Source organism: Lepisosteus oculatus, chromosome 8, assembly GCF_040954835.1.
Source record: "Lepisosteus oculatus isolate fLepOcu1 chromosome 8, fLepOcu1.hap2, whole genome shotgun sequence".
Taxonomy (NCBI): Eukaryota; Metazoa; Chordata; class Actinopteri; order Semionotiformes; family Lepisosteidae; genus Lepisosteus; species Lepisosteus oculatus.
The window spans coordinates 40982182-41004207 of NC_090703.1; the positions used below are offsets into that span (position 1 = coordinate 40982182).

Genomic DNA, 22026 nt, shown 5'->3' on the forward strand with positions numbered 1-22026 from the left:
AACGTCTTTCTGGCGACAGATGGCACACTGTATGTCAGTAAACAAAAAGACTTAAAAAATGTTAACTTTTAAAACTGTGCTCAAGGTAGGACTTCACTGTTTATGTCTAAATAACACATTTAATTTATAACTGTTACAATAGTATTGGTATACGTGTAATACCATGAAGAAATAATAACAATACACAGATAAAAACAAACAAATCTGATAAGCAAATGATATTGGTTCAAAAACTTTTTTTCTGTTCTTGTGCCTCTCAATATAAAAGATGCACCTTTAAGAAAGCTTTAAAAATGTGCACAGTTCCAGATTCTCTGAAGGATTTGGAAAAATACCACACTTAAGGATTCGCACACAAGAAGGCTCTATCACCCCATATGTGTGCAGCCTGGTCTTCAACAGTGTAAAAAGCCCTGAATCAGCCAATCTCAACTTAAGAGATACAGTAGACTATACTTATGCAATATAGCCTTCAGGTTTCCTGGGGACAGAGCATTCAGTGCTTTATAACTGAACAGGAGAATCCATTGCAAATCCCCTCTGAATGTCACAGGGAGCCACTGCTGTTTACACAGCACAGAAGTAAAATGCTGACACGGAGTACTTGTAGTTTGCACATAAACTGCTCAGTTCTGGAAATACTGAAGCATGTTTCACAGTACTGTAGAAGGGACCCTGGTACAGTACATAAGTCAGGACAGTAGTCTTATCTTGGTGAAATAAAGATATGTACCTTATTTCAGAATGAGGCAGGAAGAAAAACCTTCACTTCTGACTTCACTCAAGTTGATGCTGATTTCTTTTCTTTCATGTTTCCTGCAGTAATCCTACAGGGATGGACATTCATGGTCCTGGAGAGCCAAAATACAGTAAGAGGTCTGCATCACCCTTAAAGTATTTGTTTCTAAACACTTGGAAAAATATCGCTAGGATTTGTCAAGTTAAGTTGGACAAATATAAATAGAAAAGTAGTGTAGAAAACACTGGAAGTGAATATAGAAACACTATATACTACTCAAGGATCACAGCTGTCTGTTCCTGATTGAATTGAGCCAAATAACACACTAATTGATCAAACACTCATGTGTTCCAAGTCTTTACAAATTGATTATTTTACAGTGTCCTATCGTGGACTCTCCATGACCCCAGTTTTAATTACTCTAAAAAAACAGAAATGTTTTCCTGACATCTTAAATGGAACACGCAACATGACATTACTGACGAGAAACGCAGTCAGGAATGCGCCGTTATTCCGTCTGCAGTGCAGGTCAGCCGATCAATTAAACACTTTTCTTGAAGAGATTCAATCACAGAGATTACCTGGATCTTTTTGTTCATTTACACGTGGCTTCACGTTTCATTTTTTTAAAAAAAAGTGGTATCGTTACATTTTGGCAGAAGGTGATTAGCAAAATAAAATGTATCCCCTTATTAGACTATCAAACAGGCAAATCTCGGAAATGTCGTTTGAAAAACGGCAGCCTTGCTGGGGTTTTTTCTGGCTAAGTAAAGCTGGTGTAAAATGTGTTTAATTATATTTCTCCCTTTATTGCAAATTCAATGTTCTCTGATTATTAATGGCATACTTTAACGTAAATTATGCAGTATTGATTGCCCTGTCAAGCACAGCACACTCCAGTAAAGAGCATGAGGCATCATAGTGACCTCTTACCAATAATAATTTGCTTAGGAAAACAGAGGGAGAGTGGAGATCTAAAATAAAACGGAGGGTTGATACTGTACCTTTCATCGAAACGGGACCATTTATTAGCCAGTTCAGCTGAGTTTTGCACTTTTAAATAAACTCATGGACTAAATAATGTCTGATGCACTGTAGTTCATAATGTAAGTGAAGGAAAAAGGCAAAACCGAATGCGAAATAAAACTTGATCAAATCAATACAACACACTGGGCTGTATTTAAAAAAAACATTACCACCAGGCGATGCTATCTTTTTTTCCTCTCTCGGTTAAATCGTGGACTATTTGCAGAATCAGCTGCTAACATTATACCTCAGTATAGGTTTATATCTCAGCATGCAGTTCTTGAACTGATTTGGAATTTCTAGGAAATTGATTATTTTAAATAAAATCTGCGGCAAAGCCCAGCATGCTTTATAATCCTTGGTGAGGTCCAGGGATCGCTCATGAAACAGAAAGCACCCTAAAGTGTCACCGGCTTCACTCCCTTCTTATTTTATTACTCGTTATCCATGGACACCGAGCTTTTATTTCGTGAAACAAAAAAAATCGAATTACTTTTTTGTTGTCGTCACGCGTTACACCCCAGATTAACATCTTTATTTCCCTAAACGGGAAAGTGTGTGGCAAAATTATTCTAAATCCTGATTTGTTCAACACAGTTCGCTGCAAGATTAAGGTTCAACGAGTGGATACATCTGGCACATATTTTTTTGAAAATACGTTTCTAAAGCCCACTGTATCGGTGACAAGCCTCCATGTGATTAACAGCGATTGAGGAAGAGATCTACAGTGAGCCACTTGCTGGTTTAATTAGGTTTCACCTCTGCCTTATCCGATGTTAAATAAGGAAAAAAAACAAAGTTATTGCTCCTGCTACTGGCCCTTCTTTACATAAAGAGTAAGTGAGAAAGTTTCGTCGAAACATTTTAATATTCAAAAATCCATTTTTTTTTCTAAAGCAGAAATGCATGTTGTAGTTTAATTCTGAAGTTAGGTATAATAATATATGCGATATATGTAAATTGCTACCTGCACTGCATTTAACCATGTTTTAGTTCACCTAATAACATTCACACCTATGAAAAGACATCACACAAACGGGCATCGCAGCATCTAAAGCAATCGTGATTCCCTCGGACAATAAACTTATAATTCCGTTTCTATGGTTACAGCTGTCAAAGCCACGATGCTGCCTATTGTGACTTTTCATATCACTGGGAAAGCCATTTGGAGACAAATTCTAATTTCCAGTGAAGGCCTGGAGACTCATTTATACAGCAGGACATTTACTGACATTACTACTCTGACCGCAATACCTCACTCAAACATACCATCCCCACTCCAGTCCCAGGTGTGACCCTGTCTTGAATAGTAACAATAAGCAGTCCCATAACTGAATATATGTAACGTCTATATCGAAATAAAAGCCGTTTTGAATTATTTTAAAGGTGAATTATAAAAGGAAATAATGAAACGGGAATTTAAATGAAGAGCTTTTATTATCAATCTGAATAGGTTTATATAGAATGAGCATCTCGCTGGGGTCCTTCACTGGGCCTGCCGGGAGGCAGGAGTGCCGTCGGGGTTTCGGGCGCAGTTGCAGCTGGCGCAGTGGTGGTGCGGAGGTGTGGGGGCCCGCGGCGTGCAGGACCGTGCGGACATGGAGAAGGCAGAGGCAGCCGCCATCATGGGCATCGAGAACCACGGGTTGCAAAGGGGCAGCCAGCTGGCCAGGTATGCCTGCGCTACCGCGATATCCGGGTAGGCCGGTGGGAACGAAGGGAAGGGCGTCAGCTGGCCGAAGCCGGAGGCTGGGACGGGGGGCATCCAGTGATATATGGAGGCGGTCGTGGCTGGTGCGCTGCTAGGCTCTAGGGGCAAACTGTCAGTACGGACAGGCTGGCCGACCGGCAGGGACGAGGACTGGGGCAGCTGAAGGGCTCTGGTACCAACAGCTTTGGCTAATTGCGCATCTGCACTGACCGCCGCTTTGGGGGCGCTGTTGGATCCCTGACTTGCGGAAAGTGTAGGGGGTGGACAGGGCACCCCGACAGTGACCCCTGTGTTTTCCGGTGGCTTTTCGGAGCTTGTGGTCGTCCCCTCTTTCTGGCCTGCCGACGTTGCTCCTGTCGATTGCCCTGCTGCGTTGGCGTCCGCGTCCTCGCCGAAACTAGCCGACAGCGCATTTTTAATTCCGATTCGCCGCTTCATTCTTGTGAGGAGGTCTGGGAACCCTCTTCGGAAATTAGGGTTGTAGTAAAACTGAAACTGAAATAAAAAAACAATCCGAATTAAGAAGTGCGCAGGCAAGTGAATACAAGAAATAAAAGACTATAATGGGCAATGAACTTGTTAAGGTTCGCAAGTCTCTACACCAAAAGTTGAACTTCGCAATACTTCTACGCGATTACATTTGATCATCAAATAGCTGGAGAGCATAACACAGCCTCCAGCTACTTTACCTTCGACAGCATCACTGCCTCCTTCTCCTGAGCCAGGAAATCTGCCAGGGAAGCCGACCTGTGAGGGTCGAGGCGAACTTTGGTGAAGCCGTAGAGGTTAAGCTGACGGATAAAACTTTTAACGCAGTCGGTTTCGAAGATCCGTTGGCAGCCATTCCTTTCCAAAACCTCCGTTTTAAACAGCTCCTCGTCGAGGACCACGTAGTTTCCATCCTGGTCCCACTTGATGGATTTAAATCGGTCGCTGTCGACGATCTGCCACAGTTTGCGGGGGAAAGGGAGGGCGGCCAGCTCCAGCCGCGGCTTCTTCAGCACGGATTCGTGGGTCAGCAGCTGCAGAGCGTTCTCTTCCAGCACCGACCGCATCAGCTCCAGGTCGCCAGCCCCCGACTGGTCGCAGATGGGCGCCACGCATTGGAAGACCGGTGGCTTAGTAGCTTTTCCGTTATTTGAATCTTTCTCGGTCCTAACCGAAGAAGTGCTGGGTGTCAATTTAGATAAGCCGGAATCGACCTCCATTCTGTTATCTTCAAGTTTTATGCTTGCTGCCATGTTACATATAACATATCCAGAAACAGATGGGGTTCCCGGCCTTAGCCAGACTGAAATGAAGTTAAAAGTTGTCCAGATAATATGTTTATTTTTTACCAGACATCACAAAGAAATGATCCAGGCGTAAGGTTAGGTCATAATGCTGACGTCACAATAGTAAAAGCGTCATCAGTTGACAAATGCAAACGCATAGTAGTAAAAAAGGCTATTGTAAGAACATAAATATAAAAAAATAACTTTTAATTGGAGAATGTATCTTAATTTTAATCTCACTGGTACCATCTTTAAAATGCTGAGAATAATAAAGAGTTAAATTGGAAACAACAGACAGTTGCAAACACAATAAAAGCTAGTACCAGTTATAAACACAAATTAAAAGTCTTATTTTCTGGAGTCATCTTTTGCATTTCAGGTAAAAAAAACAAAATTAAGAAAAAAGCTCACCACACATGCTTAGAAAAGTGAAATTTTACAAAAGCTTTCATAAAAAAGGTTTAATGTGTCACGGTAAATCTGTCAACATGCTGAAAATTGCAAATGCAAAGATGAGGAGACATTAGAATACTACTTTATACAAAGACAATATACAGTATGTGACCCAAGCACAAGCCCAGATTGGAGCAGGCACAAACACTGGATAAGGCAGTTTAAGCTGGTGTGCCATGCAGGGCCAGTCAGAGAGAAGACTGACAGACACACTCCCAGTGTTTCCACTGGGAGGAAACTGGAAAATTTCCACCATTCTTTGCATGCCCAGTTTGAAAAATAAAACAGGGAAATAGCTATGACTTCCATTACACAGCCTTGCAATTAACCTATTGTTTAATGACCTCCATAAGAGTTTCCTATATAACCAACACCAGACACTAGAGGACTACCGGCCTATTAACTTTTTAATCAGATGCATTAAAATTAAAGACTGAAACATGGTGGTTTTTTTATTTATTTATATGAAGAAGAAACATAAAGCCCGAAAATCTTGAAATTGATGTTCTTTACAAGAATTATCATGTTGACTGGCACATTTGTTCCTAAAAAAACAAAGCACAAACACTCAAAAGATTCCTTTCTGGTTGTCCTGGAAAAAAAATATATGAACACCTATTTTGTGTATGGTTTTTGTGTGCATGATATGTCGGTAACTGTACCACAGATCTGCAGTGTTCTGTAGTGAATTAAGCCTAGATCCTGCTGCAAAACAAAAAATCCTGAGGTGAAAATTCTGGGTTTATTTAAAACTTGCACTGGCACAAAGAAAAAATAGAAAGACTATGCTGCCAACATCTCACTGACTTTTAAAAAATGGCATAAGTTTGTCCTGACCCTGGCTTCCCCAGGCAAGAACTACATTGAGCCACCACCCAGTTAAACACAAACTCCTGACAGCAAACTCCGGTGTGTCCTGAAAATATTTTAAAAATGATGTGAGGAAGCAGAGGGTCTAGGGCTCAGGAGTGGGAGGGGCAGGGAGTAGACGGATTGGGATTTCTACTGTCCACAGATCCTTGTGTCCCCGCGAGAACAGCGGCTCCTTCAGCCAGCGAGGGCTGGACAGCACTGTCAGATATTTCCCCTGCAGGCCGGGCAGCACAGCTCTCCTCTGGAGGTCCTGCAGGTCGTCAGTGGCCAGGCTCTCTGGACACTGCCAGGTCTCGCCTACATCCACCAGGCCTTGACAGAGACAAGAAGTGGACGTTACACACAGACACCACTCATTGGGAAAGGCAAGATTCACTGCAACTTACTGATTTCAGCCTGGTTTTCTTTAGCTTTGATAGGAAAACATTTATGATTTATCGTTTTCGGGAAGAAAATCATACCTGCTATAACTCCTCGTCCAAATCTTTCACCAGCGTCAAGAAGTTCCTCCACTTGAGCCGGATTTATGCTCAGAGCGTCCGTTAGTAATTCTCTCCACTCGGACCCTTCCCAGTCCCTCTGGGCAACGTGAATAGCCAGTGTGCAGTTTTTCAGTTCAGACAGCAGGGGTCTCCATCGTGTCTCAATCGTTTTAATTCCGTTCAGTATGAAGCCTGCGTAGGGCTGTCTAAAAGACAGGCAGTTGACTTGCATCGTCATCTTCAACCGGCTAATTTAAAGCTCTTATGTCGTCATCAAAAACGTACTTTTCCATTTTAGTTCACGCCCTTAATACGATTTTGATTTTTTTTTAATTATTTACACGTATCTCTCATATAAAAATATTCTTGAACGATAAAGCCTCACAAAAAGAAGAGTTTTAAACCAGCCGCAAATTGTTCCTTTATTATGTCGACAATCGCTTGTTCCAAAAGTTTTTGTGGCAAACGGACTTTTAAGTTTTACTTCACAAACCATACACCCGCAACTCGGAAAGCAAAGAGGAAAATGCAGCAAACAAAGCACCGTAGAAATCATGAAATTGTGCAAGGTTATCGCTGGTATAACGCAGAAGATTCAAGATGGTATTCAAGCATAGGTTTAGTATAAACTTGTGCCTGTATCGCCCTCGTGTGGGTGAAAGAGAGGTTGATATATTTGTGAAATTTACGATACGTGATGTATTAGAATACCGCTGTTGGATGGCATTTGAAGACGATACTATTATTAGAAGTGAAAGAAATGAAGTTTGAAATCTTACACTTAAATGCGTATAAAATATTTTATCTTATAAAGAATCGCAGGGGAGTTAATTTCCTCCCAAAGGTAATTGCTTTTATAATACACTCAGCCTATCTTGGCAAGCAATGGGCTCAAGGCAGGGTACAACCTGGCTGGGATGCTTTTCCCTCACAGGACAAACACACAAATAGAGAATGGCTCAGCCAAGGGTCAATTTTCCCAGATGTCGGATAAGGAAATGAACCTGGAGGAAGTCCACGTAAGCACAGGGAGAACATACAGTACAAACTCCACACAGTGTAGTACCACAGGTCCAGAATTGAACCCAGGGCCCAAATCCTGTGAGGCAGCAATGCTAGACACTGCTCCACCTTGTGACCCGTAATGCACTTTTCATTCTAAAGAAACTTCACATGTAATAGGAGACATCACATCACCCACCACTGCAGTGCAGCCCTGACCTGGGTGAAGGAAACAAAAATGTGAAGCTCGAGATCAGGGGATGGTGCTTTACAATGTTTAAAACATATAAAGACATGAAAGTAAGGCAAGAGCTCTTTAACCCATCACCACATCTGAAGCACCTTCATCTATGGAAGATTCAGCTTTCCAACTATGTATTTACATCAAACTGCTCCCATTTGACTGCTGGGCATATGGTATTGTATGGGCTGCTGCACTCAGACTACAACTTTGGGTCTATGACCCTGGCCTTATGGACCTGTACTCCTGCTGCCTTTTATAGCCTAGAAGGTACGGAAATGCCTCTTAATCAGGCAACCGATTGATCCAATGCCATCTTTGAGAGCTCAGCAGAAATGAAAACCTGGAAATGTTGGAATTCTGCACGATAGCATTGCAGATGCAGATGAATTAATAATAAATAATAATAATAATAATAAACTTTATTTTATATAGCACCTTTAAAGGTGACTTCTCAAAGCGCTTTACAGAATGACAACAATAAATAAAAATACACTAGATAAAACACAATTACAATATATAGAGGAGACCGTGGATGGTGGTACTAAGAAAAGCAGGGGCGTGAAGAATGGAACCAGTTAAGTAAAGGCTTTTCTGAAGAAGAGGGTTTTGAGTCTGGATTTGAAGGAGTTTAAAGAAGGTGACTCTCTGATATCCTTGGGGAGAGAGTTCCAGAGTTTGGGGGCATAACAGGAGAAGGCCCTGTCACCCTTCGTATGCAGACTAGGTTACAGAATTTATGCAGATAAGGTTAGGAATATGGTATTTTTATTAGTTACAACTTCAAAAAAATGTACAGATTAAGGATGTAATATTTACAATACATACTTTAAAGATTGCCATTAGAACACAGATTTACACTTACAGAGTATACATTAAAGAACCACCAGATCAGTAAAACACAAAAATTGGTCCAACCCAATAAAAGAAACAGTACACACTTTGCACCTCCTCTCAGGCCAGCTGAGAGTCTTCACCATAATATCACATAATATAATAGTCCTCGCCATAATATACATCATTCACAACTGATCCACCACTCTGGGTAACAAAAAATAATCCTATTGTGCTGCTGAACAATCCTTCTGTTGAGAAACATTCTGTCAAGTAGGAAAAGGACTCCTACTGGACGGAACAATACAGGTTTTATAAAACTTGGGAACTTTAGACATCAAAAAGCATTGCGGTTAGTTACATTTGTCCACACGGAAGGATTAAAGACATTTTACCAATCTGTGGAAGCAAGGAGTGATTTTGAACAGAAATAAGCATCAATGTAACAGCGTTCGACAACCTTCATAAAATTCTGTACTCGTTAAAAAAATACCTGTGTGATACAAGAAACCTCAGAACTTTAAAAAGGACGGCACTAGAAGCAGGCTGCCAGTTTGTGCTTGTATAAGGTTTAGAAGGACTGGATAGCTGTGACAACTGTACAGCTGGAGAGAGGCTTCAGTGTATCAACAAAGATACAGAATATGGGGACTTGTGAGTAGCTAAGCCATTAAAGAAGCTTCAAGCGCTGGCAGCAGATTCGATCCCAGAAGTCATGTCATTAGATGCCAGGCCAGGGTTCCTTGTGCCCTCCAGAGTGTCAGTAGGTCACTGAAACACCAGAGATGGACGAATACCTCCTCCATGATATTAACCCACCTGTGTATTGCAGAGGAGCCCATTACAAGCTAACAGATAAACTACTAGGTGGGTGAGAGGGAGGCTGTCTGCACCTCATCATAACCCTAGTGTGGCAACAAGAGCCGCTGGAAGTTAAGACACAATTAGCCAGGCCAAATTGCACAAAGGTATTTGTCTCTTTTTGTCAAAGAATGTTTTGAGGGCTTCACAACCAGTAAAGGTGGACCACAGACAGCACCACCGGAGACAGCTGACAAGTCCAGACTGCAGATGAAAATAAACGTCATTTCCAAATTTGGATGAGACTTACATGATGCCACTCTTTAAAATAAAAGGATTGGCACATATTCAGTAGGGATGTAAAGTTTGGTAAATAATACATTATTTCAGGGAACTTACAATAGAGTTAGTCTGACCTGTAACTTGAACCGTAAGGCGGCTGCTTATAGTTCACAGACCTCTTTCTCAAAGATGGACAAATTAATTCTAGATGGTTAAACAAAAAAGCTCTCAGAAAAATAAACATTTGTTTCTGTTTTCGTTATGGATTTTCTCATATGAATGGAATTGCTGCTCATTATACTACACATCTATCGTGTTTCACTGCATCATTACTACCAAGCTAAACTTAAAGAATGGACTGCCATTCTATCTCACTTCCTTTTATTTATAGAGCAATTTTCATGCTAAGGGATTCTAATGTGCTTTAACAGGACAGGATCCATTTTATTCATCACTGAAGTTCAGCTCTACCTGAACAGCCATTTTGCACCAGAAGCCGGATTACACAGTAGACTAGGTGGAGAAGTGAGAAATTGCTTCATCAGTTGAATTTTGCAGGAGCTTTAGGAAGGTCAGATTGTATAAACAGAGAATTTATGTACCAGCAGCCTCATGGAACACTAGCTAAGGTTAAAGGAAGAAAGCCTCACCAGTTTTATTTAAGCCTGTATTTAACCAGATAAGTCTAAAGAGAACAAATTCTCTCTGCAGTAATTTACATGGCACACGTTACTCAACGTTCCAAGAACAGCACTACACCAGAGACTTAAAAACCACTAGTAGCTGAGCTGCTACTAGCTGAATTAAAGGGGAACTCCTGGGTGTCCAGATTGTGTGATTCCATGGTGGAATTTTGCCATTGCACCAGGGTCAACACACCTAGTCTTACAAACAGTACCATAGCTTTTTGACAGACCACAGTTTAACCTCTCTTCCAAGGGACAGCACCTTCTATAGTACAATGTACCCAATTCGGCACCGGTTTGGAAATTCTGGTGCATAAGGAAGAGTGTGGCCTACTGGTCCACCAACACCACTTGGAGCTGCAACCTGGGTTTCCTGAGAGGTCTCCCATCCCTGACCAGGCATAGTCCTGCTTAGCTTCTGGAATCTGACCAGATAAGGTGGCAATGAATCTGTCCACAGAGTCTCTAGTGAAGCTTTAAGGAACACTTAACAAAAGTTTGGTTTCCTTGAAAAGTGCTACTGTGTATGTGGAAATGGAGATAGTTTTGCTCAACCATGCAACCAAAAACTAGCAAATATTTTTACAACTTCACATTTCTAAGTTTTCATATTAAACTAATTCAACAACTTATAAGTTCCAAATACAATTATTTTTGTAAATGTTTAGTTTTGGGCCTTTTAAACCTTGATATAAAGCAAATGTCAAATAAGCTGTTTATTTACATTTCTGAAAATTGCCCTATTTGTTCTCATGTAGGTCCTCCAGTTTAACAACCTTATTAGTGACGTCTCCACAGGTTGGACTCTTTTACAGCGAGGATTTTAGTTACACTATTTTCTGAGGCTACTGACTGATAAAGATTTAATAAGACAAACACAAAAATGTGAAGTAATGTTAACAGAAGGGAGTTAACACAAAACCAAACCCAGCTGATTCTCACTTTTTTGAAGCTTAAAACTTCAACACTGTAAAAAAAAGTTGGAAGCTCTAAATCAAGGTCTCCTATTAAAGTTGAAAAGAGTGAATCACTGAATCATGAAACATTAGCTCTTCAATATTTTCACAAAGCAAAAAGGGGAAACAATGAAAACATCTTATCGCACAGAAATGTATACAGATGCCTGTGCAGGCAGATGCCAAACTATGAACATGTGAACTTTACATATGAAAGTTTACTTGTAGAAACTATTTTAGGTGTACAGAACTTGAGGAATAGGTTTTAATTCAAATGCTACACTAACATTTGAGAATTTCCATGTACAACCTATAAAAAATTAGAACAACCTAAAGTGGGCAGTGGGCAGAGGTAATTAAAGAAGCTCTACCACAGTCTCCTCTGACGAGACCTGGAATAACATGACTTCTCCTTTGTTCTTTCATGAGCTCTCCCAAAATTCATCTAGGCTCCATTTGGGATGGAGTCTATCATTTGGGATTTGAAGTTGTCACACACTCTCACAACTGATAACAGACAAGAAGTAAAAATGGTCTTACATAAATATTGGCTAACCAGTGACTTAACACACAGACATGCCACTTTCTTGCTGTCCCACTGGCAATTGAGGACTTTCCATCACTTACTGTAGCTGTTAATATAAAAGAGGATTAAAATACCCAAGCTTTACGTCTTCATTTTACGAACACCGAGACCATCAGACTTGTATGGCTCCTGCGGCTCACAGCTAAGTAAATTTTGAGATGAATAATCCCACAGCCAGGCAGGCTCCATTTGATCATCCCATCACGAGATTCCAAACCCGTGTGCTCATTAGTCCGGCATGTCGATGCAAAGTTTGGGAGGTGGCACAAAATATTTGCCCGGGCTCTGGGTGATAACCACGCCAGTCTTTTTGCGGAACATGGGTGCAATTTTGGGAGGTTCTGGTGTTGGAGTCTCCTCTGATTCTTCAGTGTCCTCATGATGGAGGTCGTAGGAGATATTTCCATATTCCCTAAGGAAGGGAAAGATCTCCAGGAGGAACTGGCAAAAATCCTTACGGATCCCAAACCACCCTACGAACAAAATGTCACGGTTAATGAAAATGATCATGTTCATCAATAAAAAGCTTACTCACTGAGCAACCAAAAGAACGTTTTTCAGCACATAAAACATACTCATTTATTAAATGTCTTAGCATACATATCACATTTAGACTAATCCAAAAATAAATAATGTACAGTGCATTCATTTTTCAGTTCTCAATCAATATGAAACTCTCCAATACCAGATCACATAAATCAGTCTTTCAAGAATTATTCTAATAGATTTTTAATAAAAAACATTGCTTTTCCTAAATTTAATAAAAATGGATGCTAGCAATGACTGTTGAGCTTACATAAGCAGCAAGTTAAAGACCTGGAAAAAAAATCATTAGTAATAAAGAATATCAGTAATGCACTGAGTAATCTAGTTTCGTCCTAGGAATTGTTTCGCCCTACCAAATGCAATTAAAGATAGAAGTATTAAGCGAAGGCAATACATTCATGACACATTCATTACTATAAATAACATCAGCCCTTTAATTTCCCTTGGGTACTTACAGTGATTTCCCCCTTTCTGGCCAAATGTTGTAGCCATCAAAGTAATGAGAGACAGCCACAATGGAACAAACACTGGAACATAACTGAAACTGTTGTGGCCATCCAATCTATGAACCAAAAGAATCTGGAAAAAAAAGTTTTTGTTCTGAATACATGCACACTTTGAGAATCAAAACATGTCAACCCTCAAAGTCACACTTTAGGCATACCAGATAGGTTTATTGAAATTTTGACTAAATGAGTTCACCTATGCTTGGCAAGTTTCTCAGATTATTATATAGAGCTTTCTCTAAATAAATTCTTTATTTGATCAAGAGAGATTGAGGGAATTTCTCTGTTATTTATTAGAGTATTCTGGGAATCCTAGAAATTTCACTATTGCAGGTGTACACGAAAGATTTGTCAAGGTGTGTACAACTTCATAAAGAGAACAATTCAGTTTGTTTTTTTCTACAAACCCCTTTAAATCTGTAGGCACATTAGTATTTCATTGGATTTTTTACAGCAGTGACAGGATCATGAGTCAATTAAACTATAAGACTGTAGATCCTGAAATTCAAATACACCTCCTTTATATTGGATGTCCAATATATAAGGGGGGTAGTCTTCATCAGAAGCCACCATGTTTTCATTATTTAACACAGCAAAGCTCTTACAGCAGCTCTTGTTTTCTATAGACATGAATTTAAGGCTGTCACAATTTTTTTAAAATTCACTTGTATGTGTAACAGGATTCCAACGGCCTACCTCAAACGTTAGTAATGGCACAACAATAGTCATCCAACTGATCGCCATGGTAATGTGAGTTCTTCTCTGTTCTGCTATGACATCCATGGAGCGCAGGAACAATACGGACCAAACAATATAGTACAGAACCACAAGACAAAGGAATGACATCAGAATCCAGAGAGGGACACAGACAACCTAGGAACAGACATACAATACAGTTACTTAAGAGTCGTTCTTTGATGCTTTGATGTTGAAAGGACCCTAAAAACACACACAGCCCTTATTTTCATGAGCTGGCTCAGATTTCAGATAAATCTTACTGCAATCACAGTATGACAAGCCAGTATGAGACCTGGTCCTGTCTTTCCACATTAAAAAAAAGAATATTAGACCAGTGCATTTTTATTCAGAAAACTGTAAAATGAAAACTAGCTTTTATTTCTCTATTCAGTTTTAGTCCTTAATAAAAAAAAACTACTAAGATATATTATCATAGTCCTTAGTATTTCTTGGATCCTTTCATGCAGTTTTACCCTAAAGCAAGAATGATATTCTTACAGTTAACAGAGAAACACAACTGTATAGGTTTTATTTTCAGATGTATAGCCTTCAAGAAACAAACTTAATATCAGATTTATACTTCAAATTTTAAAAATATCCCCTTGGTTATGAACAAACCCAATGGCACATGTTTCAGAGACAATACATGAAGTAAGCTTGTGCAGGAGGTTTGATCATTTTAAAACTGTAAACCAAAGAAATATTTACCCGTGGTCAAACAGTGTACCATGCAGTAGACAGTTTAACCTTGAGAAATAAGGGCCAGACTACACAGAAATATTTAATATGTTTTATCTCTTTCCTTCAAATGTAGTGACATTCTATTTAACAGTTAATTGAACTTAATTACCTTTCACTATAGCTGATGTGTAAAACTGACTGCATTCCTTCCTAGAAATACTGTCAGGCAGGAGGCTAATGGCTTAATGGACTGATGGACTCCATCCCTGAAAAGCTGAACATAGGCAGCCCTTCTGTGAAGTGTAATAATGCTTATTCTATATTGTAGAATGGAGACAACACTTTTTGTAGATGTAATAAAAAAGAATCCAAGTGAAAAGCAAGTCAACTTGCCAGGAGGGAGGAAACTGACTAACTAAATTAATCTGTACACCCAGCAGACTCAGTAATGGAACTAAAAACAATACTAAACAATACAGCTTAAGTCTCCCAATAAACCTGATGAATAGACAATGTATATCTGTATTATCAATTAATTTCCAGTTCAGGATCTAACAGCATAGTTGGAAGCTAGGAACACATATCATGGAAATCCCTATTCAGTGTTCTTTTAAAATATACCAAGAGGAACACTCATCTCAGCTATAAAAATGTATTTCGTAGCAGGTGAAAGGCACAGCTGCAGGATATCTCTTACCAGCCAAGGCCAATTGATGATCTTGTCCAGCCTCAGTGCGATAAATATAAACTGAAGAATATTAACTGAGCACAGGATTTCCAGCTGAAGGCAGAAACAGAGAGAGAGAAACATTAAAACATAATATTAAATAACGCCTATTAATGTAATATGTTTGTGAGTCAACATGTTAGAACTGCAACAACACTCCAGGCGTCATGTATGGTTTTTGTCTGCCACAGAACAAGTGATTACTATTGACATTTCAAGGGCATGGCTGTTTTCATTCATTTTTCTTATGCGTCCAAAACTCGTTACTTATTTTAGGATAAATAATCTGGATTCTCCTCCACACATCCAGATATGCAATCAAGACAATACTGACTGGCCATGGTCATTTTTATAACGGTGACCACTACTGACCTCCAGCGAGCGGTCATGCCGGAAGCCCCAGACACAGGCCGCTACTGACACTGGAGACACGAAGAACAGTGGCATGAAGACCAACAGCCAGAAGTGAGTCCCTCTCTCAATGCGGTCGCACACCAGCACCTCGAACATCAGCAGCAGCAGGTGAATGCCCACTGCGATCAGCATGGCCTTGAACTCCACGCAGGTCTCCCCTTCAGCCCTGCCCGCCGGGAGAGAGAAAGGAAAGCGTCACAGGTGACATTCAGGTGAAACGGAGAGAAAGCAAAACCCCAAAAGGAGGCAGAATGAGGCTAATGAACTCCAGTGGGTGGCAGATTATGCTGTTCTTGGCCATCAAGCTCATTCTTACCAACCATTCTTCAAGATTATAAAGCTGATTATATGTAGCTAATCTTCATTTAAAATCAACCACTGTCAAGGTTTATGCCTGGACTCCTCTCTGGCTATGAAATCCTTTAGATATCAGAAATGCCAGCAGTCTTTTTTTTTTTAAATCCAAGAGACATTCACAGCTCAGCTGTGAGGATATGACGTGGTGCCATTTGTTTGTGAAATAGCTCCTTGAAAAGCATCAGCATTAAAACCCACTATAAAATCTGAGCAAAAGCTTTGCAAGAAGTCCAACTCCCAGACAAGTAAACGCAAAGCCCGGATTCCAAATGAGATCTCTGGACTTCTGAGGTTTTGCAGACAAAATCATGTTACTCAACCTGCTGATGCTGATCATTGCGAGCATGCGTGATGAACGCCCCTTGTGACTCATCATGGCCTCAGCTACCACAGCTGAAGTTATGTCTTGGCAACCAAAAGATTGGAGTGCAACAAAACAGATGATCAGAAGCACTGTCCACGGCAGAGAAATCCTGAGCTCAGCAACAACATGGATCCTAGGCCACATTCTCCACCTTCCTGTTAATAGGTCTTCATCGTATGTTGAAGCTGTACCGTACAGCTTCTACATAAGTAAATACAAATTGCATTTGGCTTTGAAAGTATACTTCTGTTCCCGAGTTCCTAAAACAGGATGTGGAAGGGTAGGACTGAGCAGTCAATACAAGTTCTGCATGAGTACCTTCAGGAATTTTCTACCGTCTTCAATTTTAATACAGAACTGATTCAGCAAACAAAGTGTCTACATTGTTTCCATAGTCAAGCCAAGTTGCCTACCAACTTGCCTACCAACTTGCCTGATGATTACTGTAATTTTCAGTACTTGAATTTCGTACCTCTAAACAAACATGTACTTATTAGAGAAAAAAAAAGCAAACTCTTACTGCTATTAAGTAAAGCCTAGTTAAGTAGCAACTACACTGTTTGTCAGACTTCCTTGTTTATGGTATTGATCTGCCTTTGCCATTTCTCAGAAACAGCTGACGTGCAAGGTCTGGTAATTTGCTGCATCCTACAACACAACCTGATATAACCATCTTCACAAGCCATGACAGGCACACTGGCAACATGAGGTCCAGTGCAGCCAACGAGCTGCAGTCACCTGACCTGTGAGATCACGAGCGCAAGGCTTCACCAGGGCCCAACTTCACTCATTGCAGAGGCTGTAGCTGATACTTTAATCACCTCTAGCCAGGAGCTATAGATCATTCCTGTTGTTCTTTTTCAGCATTCTGGAGGCTTGGTTTGATTACAAAATACATAAATCTAGGAATCACCCACAGCTAGGCAGAGCCTTAGTAATGTTACACACCCTAATCTGTGCTAGAACTCCAGCAGTAACATTCTGATAACATGATGCCCCCCTTCTCCTTGCATTATTTATATTTAGTGTTAGACAACTTGTGTTTATTCATTATTTAGGTGATGCTTTTATCCAAGGCACCTTACACCCTAAATCACTGAATAACAACCTTTTACAATCATTAGACAGAGAATTCAACATAAAACACTGTATGCAAAATTAGTGCATTTTCATTACATACAACTCCTTTAAGAACTGCAATGCTATATATTTGCATACTTTTCATTAACACGTCAAAAGGTACTTAAGATTAAGTGCTGATGGTTAAACTGTATGTAATTAAGCTATTAGGAATAACATGAACACTGCCACCAAAATAATCCACTTCCCTGGCATTTCTGCGCATATTAACACCACTGTTGTGTACAGATCAAATAATACTATTATAATAATATTTTCAAAAACCAGGAGGCCAACAGCACAGGCCTATATCTACATTAAACGGGTCTGGGCAACTCTGTTGAAAAAGACCACAAAAACACTTACCACATCTGAAAGAAACTGGAGGCAGAACAACAACATGCTTTCTTAAGACCCCAAAAGGGGCAAAAGCAGAAATGTCCCCTCACTTAATGTCAGTCTGGAAGGTTGATGGTACATTTGTTAACTAAGGCAGCTACAATTCCATTCGGAAAGGCAGAGCATGCAGCTGCTAGCTCACCTGTACTGTGGGTTTCGGGCCCACACTCCTGTGCCCACCGACGCACCAATGATGACCATGAGCTTCCAGAGCCATATGGGTGCAAAGACGGCCCAGTAGCTCCACTGGATGATTCCATCGAGCCGGAGGGAGAGCAACACGGAGAACAGCAGCAGGCAGGAGTAGATGAGGAATTTGCTGAAAAGCACAGGGATAGCTAATTCAGACTTTTGTGCCATGAACAACTGGCGACAAACCATCACAGCGCCATTTAACAACCGGCATATTCTTAACGTCACTGTTTTTCTGCCACCATTCTGAATTAAATAAGACTATGTGCAAAATTCAAACTGCTTGTGAAACTGGTGAAACGAGGACCACACTAGAAATCACGAGTTTTCGATTCTGTCTGTGGCTAATGAGAAATTAATCTGTGGTAGCGATAATTCTCGCTAAAAATATTGTTGAAAAAAACATTTTCATTCTCTTGTTTTAGCTTGCTACCTAGTACGAAATAAGTGTTATGCGGCGCCAAACGTGTTAAGCGACACAAAATCTGGTTACATCGGATAAGCAATTGCTTCTGCAAACTTCAAGACCCACTGTAATTTTTAGTAGGCGTTTGTGTTTCCGTGCGGACGGCTTCGAAACAGGAAGAGCACTTCCACAAGCTGCAACCACAATATCGAAAACAACACGATATTCTACCAATCTGTTTAGTAGCATTAACAATCGTCACTGAGGCCCATATACTCAAAAAAAAAATAACGGTTGCAAACAGAAAAGCAGATAAATTGCTGGATTTACTACAAAATAGTTGGCCTATGTGCTCCATGTTTTGATCTCCACTATTCCCGACTTTGAAGCCGCATTCTTCGGGTTGCAACATCAACTTTAGTCCGGGGCTTTCGGGCATGACTCCTCCGCTGAAGTACTTTATAATCTTTCAATGAAAACAAACTCTCGCTAGATAGCACAATCAACCCCGAAAAACAAAACCACATCATGAATTTACATTTACATGCTTAAAAATACAGGTTAAAACAAGTGAAAGCTGTTTTAGTCTAACACGAGGCCTGTTACCCCATCAGTAACTATAACGCCACATTTAGAGGTTTGCATGAACAAGAACAGCGTTCAATTCTCTTTACCTGGGATTAAAATCTTGGAAGAGTCCCCTCAGATTCATGGTGGAGACTTTCTTGCTCTAAATCATCGTTTTCTTGTGAGTCTCACTCAGAAGGCTTCCGCCCTGCTCTCTCAGTCCCCTCCCCGGCGCAGCAGAGAGAGAGGCGGGCAGGCAACAGCGACACCTGCGCGCCCTGCTGGAGAGGTGCGCTCCGCCCGTCTTCGAACACCCCAAAACACAGGTCGGCACTGTTTTCTGCAAAACGGGGGGACCCCATTTTGATCAACCGCTTCTGATAAAAGGGGGCAGTAGCTCCAGATTAAAGCAAATAAAGATGGCAACTGCAAAAAACTGCCGAATTAATTTATTAAAATGAGACCCGACCCGCCGACTCAAGGTTCTGTCTACACATTTGTTAATAAAGCCACTGGAGTGAGCGTTAAAAACAACCCCCTCCCAGACGATAATATTAACCGTAAAATAGTTGGGTAAAGTTCCCGTTACCCATCTTTTACAACTAGAATCCATTCAAGGGGCCCTTTATTCTACACTGAGCACCTAAACAAAATTATTAGTCTATGTACAGTTTTAAGAAACAAAAGTGTAAATATATGTATATTTCTAATATGACCATGGTACACTCAGATGCCTTTAAATGTTTCAGAAGGACCAGCCTGTTCCTAGTGGGCATTAACTGTAGATCATGAGGCGGTTTAATCTGTTGAAGGTTAATTAGAAAGATGTTAAGATGTCAGAGGTGTCCCTACCATCTGATATCCGAGATCAAATAAAAAATAAACAAACCCTGAAGCACTATCTGGCCCTAAACAGACTGTGACCACAGCCTGGTGACAGTCTCATATCTGTCTGGTCTGACACAAAGAAAGCACTTTGCTGAGGAAGGTCAGACACTTAGGTGTAATATACTTCCTGCCCGGAATGTGGCTCTGTCACAGCCTGAGTGTGCAGGGGCTGAGAGACCGAGAAACCGAGACACCGAGATGAACTGAATTGACATAATGGGTTGATGTTCAGTTCAGTTTTTCTGATTCACCGGTCTCGTTTGTTTCTGTTATTTTTCTCTTTGCGTATTACTTTTAAGATAAATCTAAATATATATATATATAATTTTAGCATTTGTATTACGGTTTTGTTATTGCTTTGGCAGCATTTTGACTACTTGGCATGACAACAAAACTCCTTTCAATTTGACTTCGGTACTGTGAGCCGCCGTAAGGTGGAGCTGTTTGATAACAGAGAGTTTAACATTGTGGAAAGCACAGTCTATACCTGCACTTTCATACTGGACGCTCGCAGAGACCCTTCATGCAAGAGCTACCTCTTCTACTTTGTAGTGGTTTTACTAGAGACACACTTGTAACAAGAGGCTTTTACAAGAACATGCAGCGTTATTTAAAACTCCAGTCAAACCCAAAGGAACACAGAGCTCTCGAAGACCATGTCCCAGTTGAACTAATAATTCAATTCAATTCAATTCAAGGTGCTTTATTAGCATGACCGATGGGTACAGTCAGTGTTGCCAAAGCAAATAAAAATAATAAAATTAACATAGAACAAAACAAAAAATAGAAGTAAAATAAAATCTACAGACATGTTACAGACATTTACAACAAAGACATATTATATAATATTGACATACTGTAGGCAGCTGGAGCATTATTGGGAGACGGACTCACTGTTCCTCAGGCTGTGACAGGAGATCACATACTGGGCTGCCAGATCAACTGAGTTCCCTCCTCCCTCTCCCAGTAGGATTGGGACCTGTTGTGGTTTTGGCAGGTGTGGGAACTCTGGGATTAGATTTCTGAATTTCGGGAAGAATGTTTCTCTAATCCCAGAGTATCTGTCACAGTGCAGTAGGAAGTGCACCTCTGTCTCTATTGAACTAATATCTCACACTGAAACGCATTTTGTGACTGTGAGGTTAATACCTTTAACCTTGTCGAAATCACCCTGGGGGGTTCAAGGGAACGTTTCCGCAGGTCTTTCCTCCCGGTGGTTGTCTGGGTGTATAACGCTGCCCTAGGCTAGGACTGTTAGCCCTTCATTTGCTTGTCTATGGACAGCATGTTGCTCCATTATACTTTTTGGACAATCAATCTGTATAAACCTATGCACATTTTGCACATATTCTATTGTTTTTACAGTGACTATGATCATCATATTTTGCACACACCTATGTATTTATTTTGTATAATGTTTCGTCTATTCTTATCTTATTGCTTGTCATGGGCTGGACTGCTGTAACACATAAATCTCCCTTCGGGGTCAATAAAGTCTAATCTATCTATGGATCGCATTCTGCTACAGGGAAGCAAAATATGACATGAAGTGTCAGTCAAAAATAAAAAATTAAACAGCTCCAAATACACCACCCCACTCCGGTATGATTATGAAACCTACAGTGACATGGTACTGTACTCATTTGATGGCAAGATACCAGTCTTTCTTTTACGTGTAATGTGTTCTCATAGGAAGTGTGTTACAGAACTTGCCGATACAGAATCATGCTATCGTTAAGGGTTTGATTTGATGGTAGTAACGGATTCTTGCAAATCACATGAAAAAGGAATTACATGCTTTCATTTTAAGAACCTCTTCAAATATATTTTCAGTTCTGACACACTCCACAGGGGTCCACGCTATTCCCATATTGTTTACATAGGAATACACCTGATTACTATTCACGCTGTACAACCTCACCAAGTTGCTTTGGGGATTACACCCGCACTCTCGACCATCTGAGAACAGGATAATTCTTTTCAGCTCCCACCCACCTTTCTCTGCCTCGGCGGAAGAGCGCTTTCTTTTTCAAGCCAGTCTGGAAGAGAGGAGGACCTGCTGCCCGGCGCCCCTGTCCGGGCGGAGAGGGGCGGCTGTGGCCCTGCGAGCCAGGGACGAGCGCGCAGTTGCATCCTGGGTAATCGCAGTGACATGAGGGTATGGCTGCTTCCTGGA

The 22026-nt window shown here is 40.7% G+C and overlaps 3 protein-coding genes across 5 annotated transcripts; all 3 read right to left on the reverse strand.

The window, feature by feature from the left end:
* Positions 1 to 3183: 3183 nt before the first annotated feature.
* On the reverse strand, positions 3184 to 5535 carry LOC102695146 (heat shock transcription factor, Y-linked-like). Its single transcript, XM_006632806.3, has 2 exons — positions 4166 to 5535; positions 3184 to 3971 (listed from the first exon to the last, which is right to left on the reverse strand). The coding sequence occupies exons 1-2, from the start codon at positions 4715 to 4717 to the stop codon at positions 3252 to 3254; spliced, it is 1272 nt and encodes a 423-aa protein (XP_006632869.2). The 5' UTR covers positions 4718 to 5535; the 3' UTR covers positions 3184 to 3251.
* A 391-nt stretch (positions 5536 to 5926) lies between these two features.
* On the reverse strand, positions 5927 to 7152 carry zgc:110222 (endothelium and lymphocyte associated ASCH domain 2). The gene is made up of 2 exons (XM_006632807.3): positions 6538 to 7152; positions 5927 to 6388 (listed from the first exon to the last, which is right to left on the reverse strand). Exons 1-2 carry the CDS (start codon positions 6794 to 6796, stop codon positions 6159 to 6161), a joined length of 489 nt encoding a protein of 162 aa, XP_006632870.2. The 5' UTR covers positions 6797 to 7152; the 3' UTR covers positions 5927 to 6158.
* A 1400-nt stretch (positions 7153 to 8552) lies between these two features.
* Positions 8553 to 21936, reverse strand: tmem185 (transmembrane protein 185). 3 transcript variants are annotated; one of them, XM_006632738.3, is made up of 8 exons: positions 21846 to 21936; positions 19070 to 19302; positions 17940 to 18116; positions 15517 to 15724; positions 15115 to 15198; positions 13695 to 13871; positions 12948 to 13071; positions 8553 to 12419 (listed from the first exon to the last, which is right to left on the reverse strand). In XM_006632738.3, exons 2-8 carry the CDS (start codon positions 19105 to 19107, stop codon positions 12175 to 12177), a joined length of 1053 nt encoding a protein of 350 aa, XP_006632801.1. In that variant the 5' UTR covers positions 19108 to 19302; positions 21846 to 21936; the 3' UTR covers positions 8553 to 12174. The 3 variants fall into 3 exon arrangements, with proteins under 3 accessions (XP_006632801.1, XP_015206830.1, XP_015206831.1); XM_015351344.2 differs by having other exon boundaries at positions 19070 to 19339; positions 21846 to 21933; XM_015351345.2 differs by lacking the exon at positions 19070 to 19302 and having other exon boundaries at positions 21846 to 21929.
* Between the last annotated feature and the right edge of the window lie 90 nt (positions 21937 to 22026).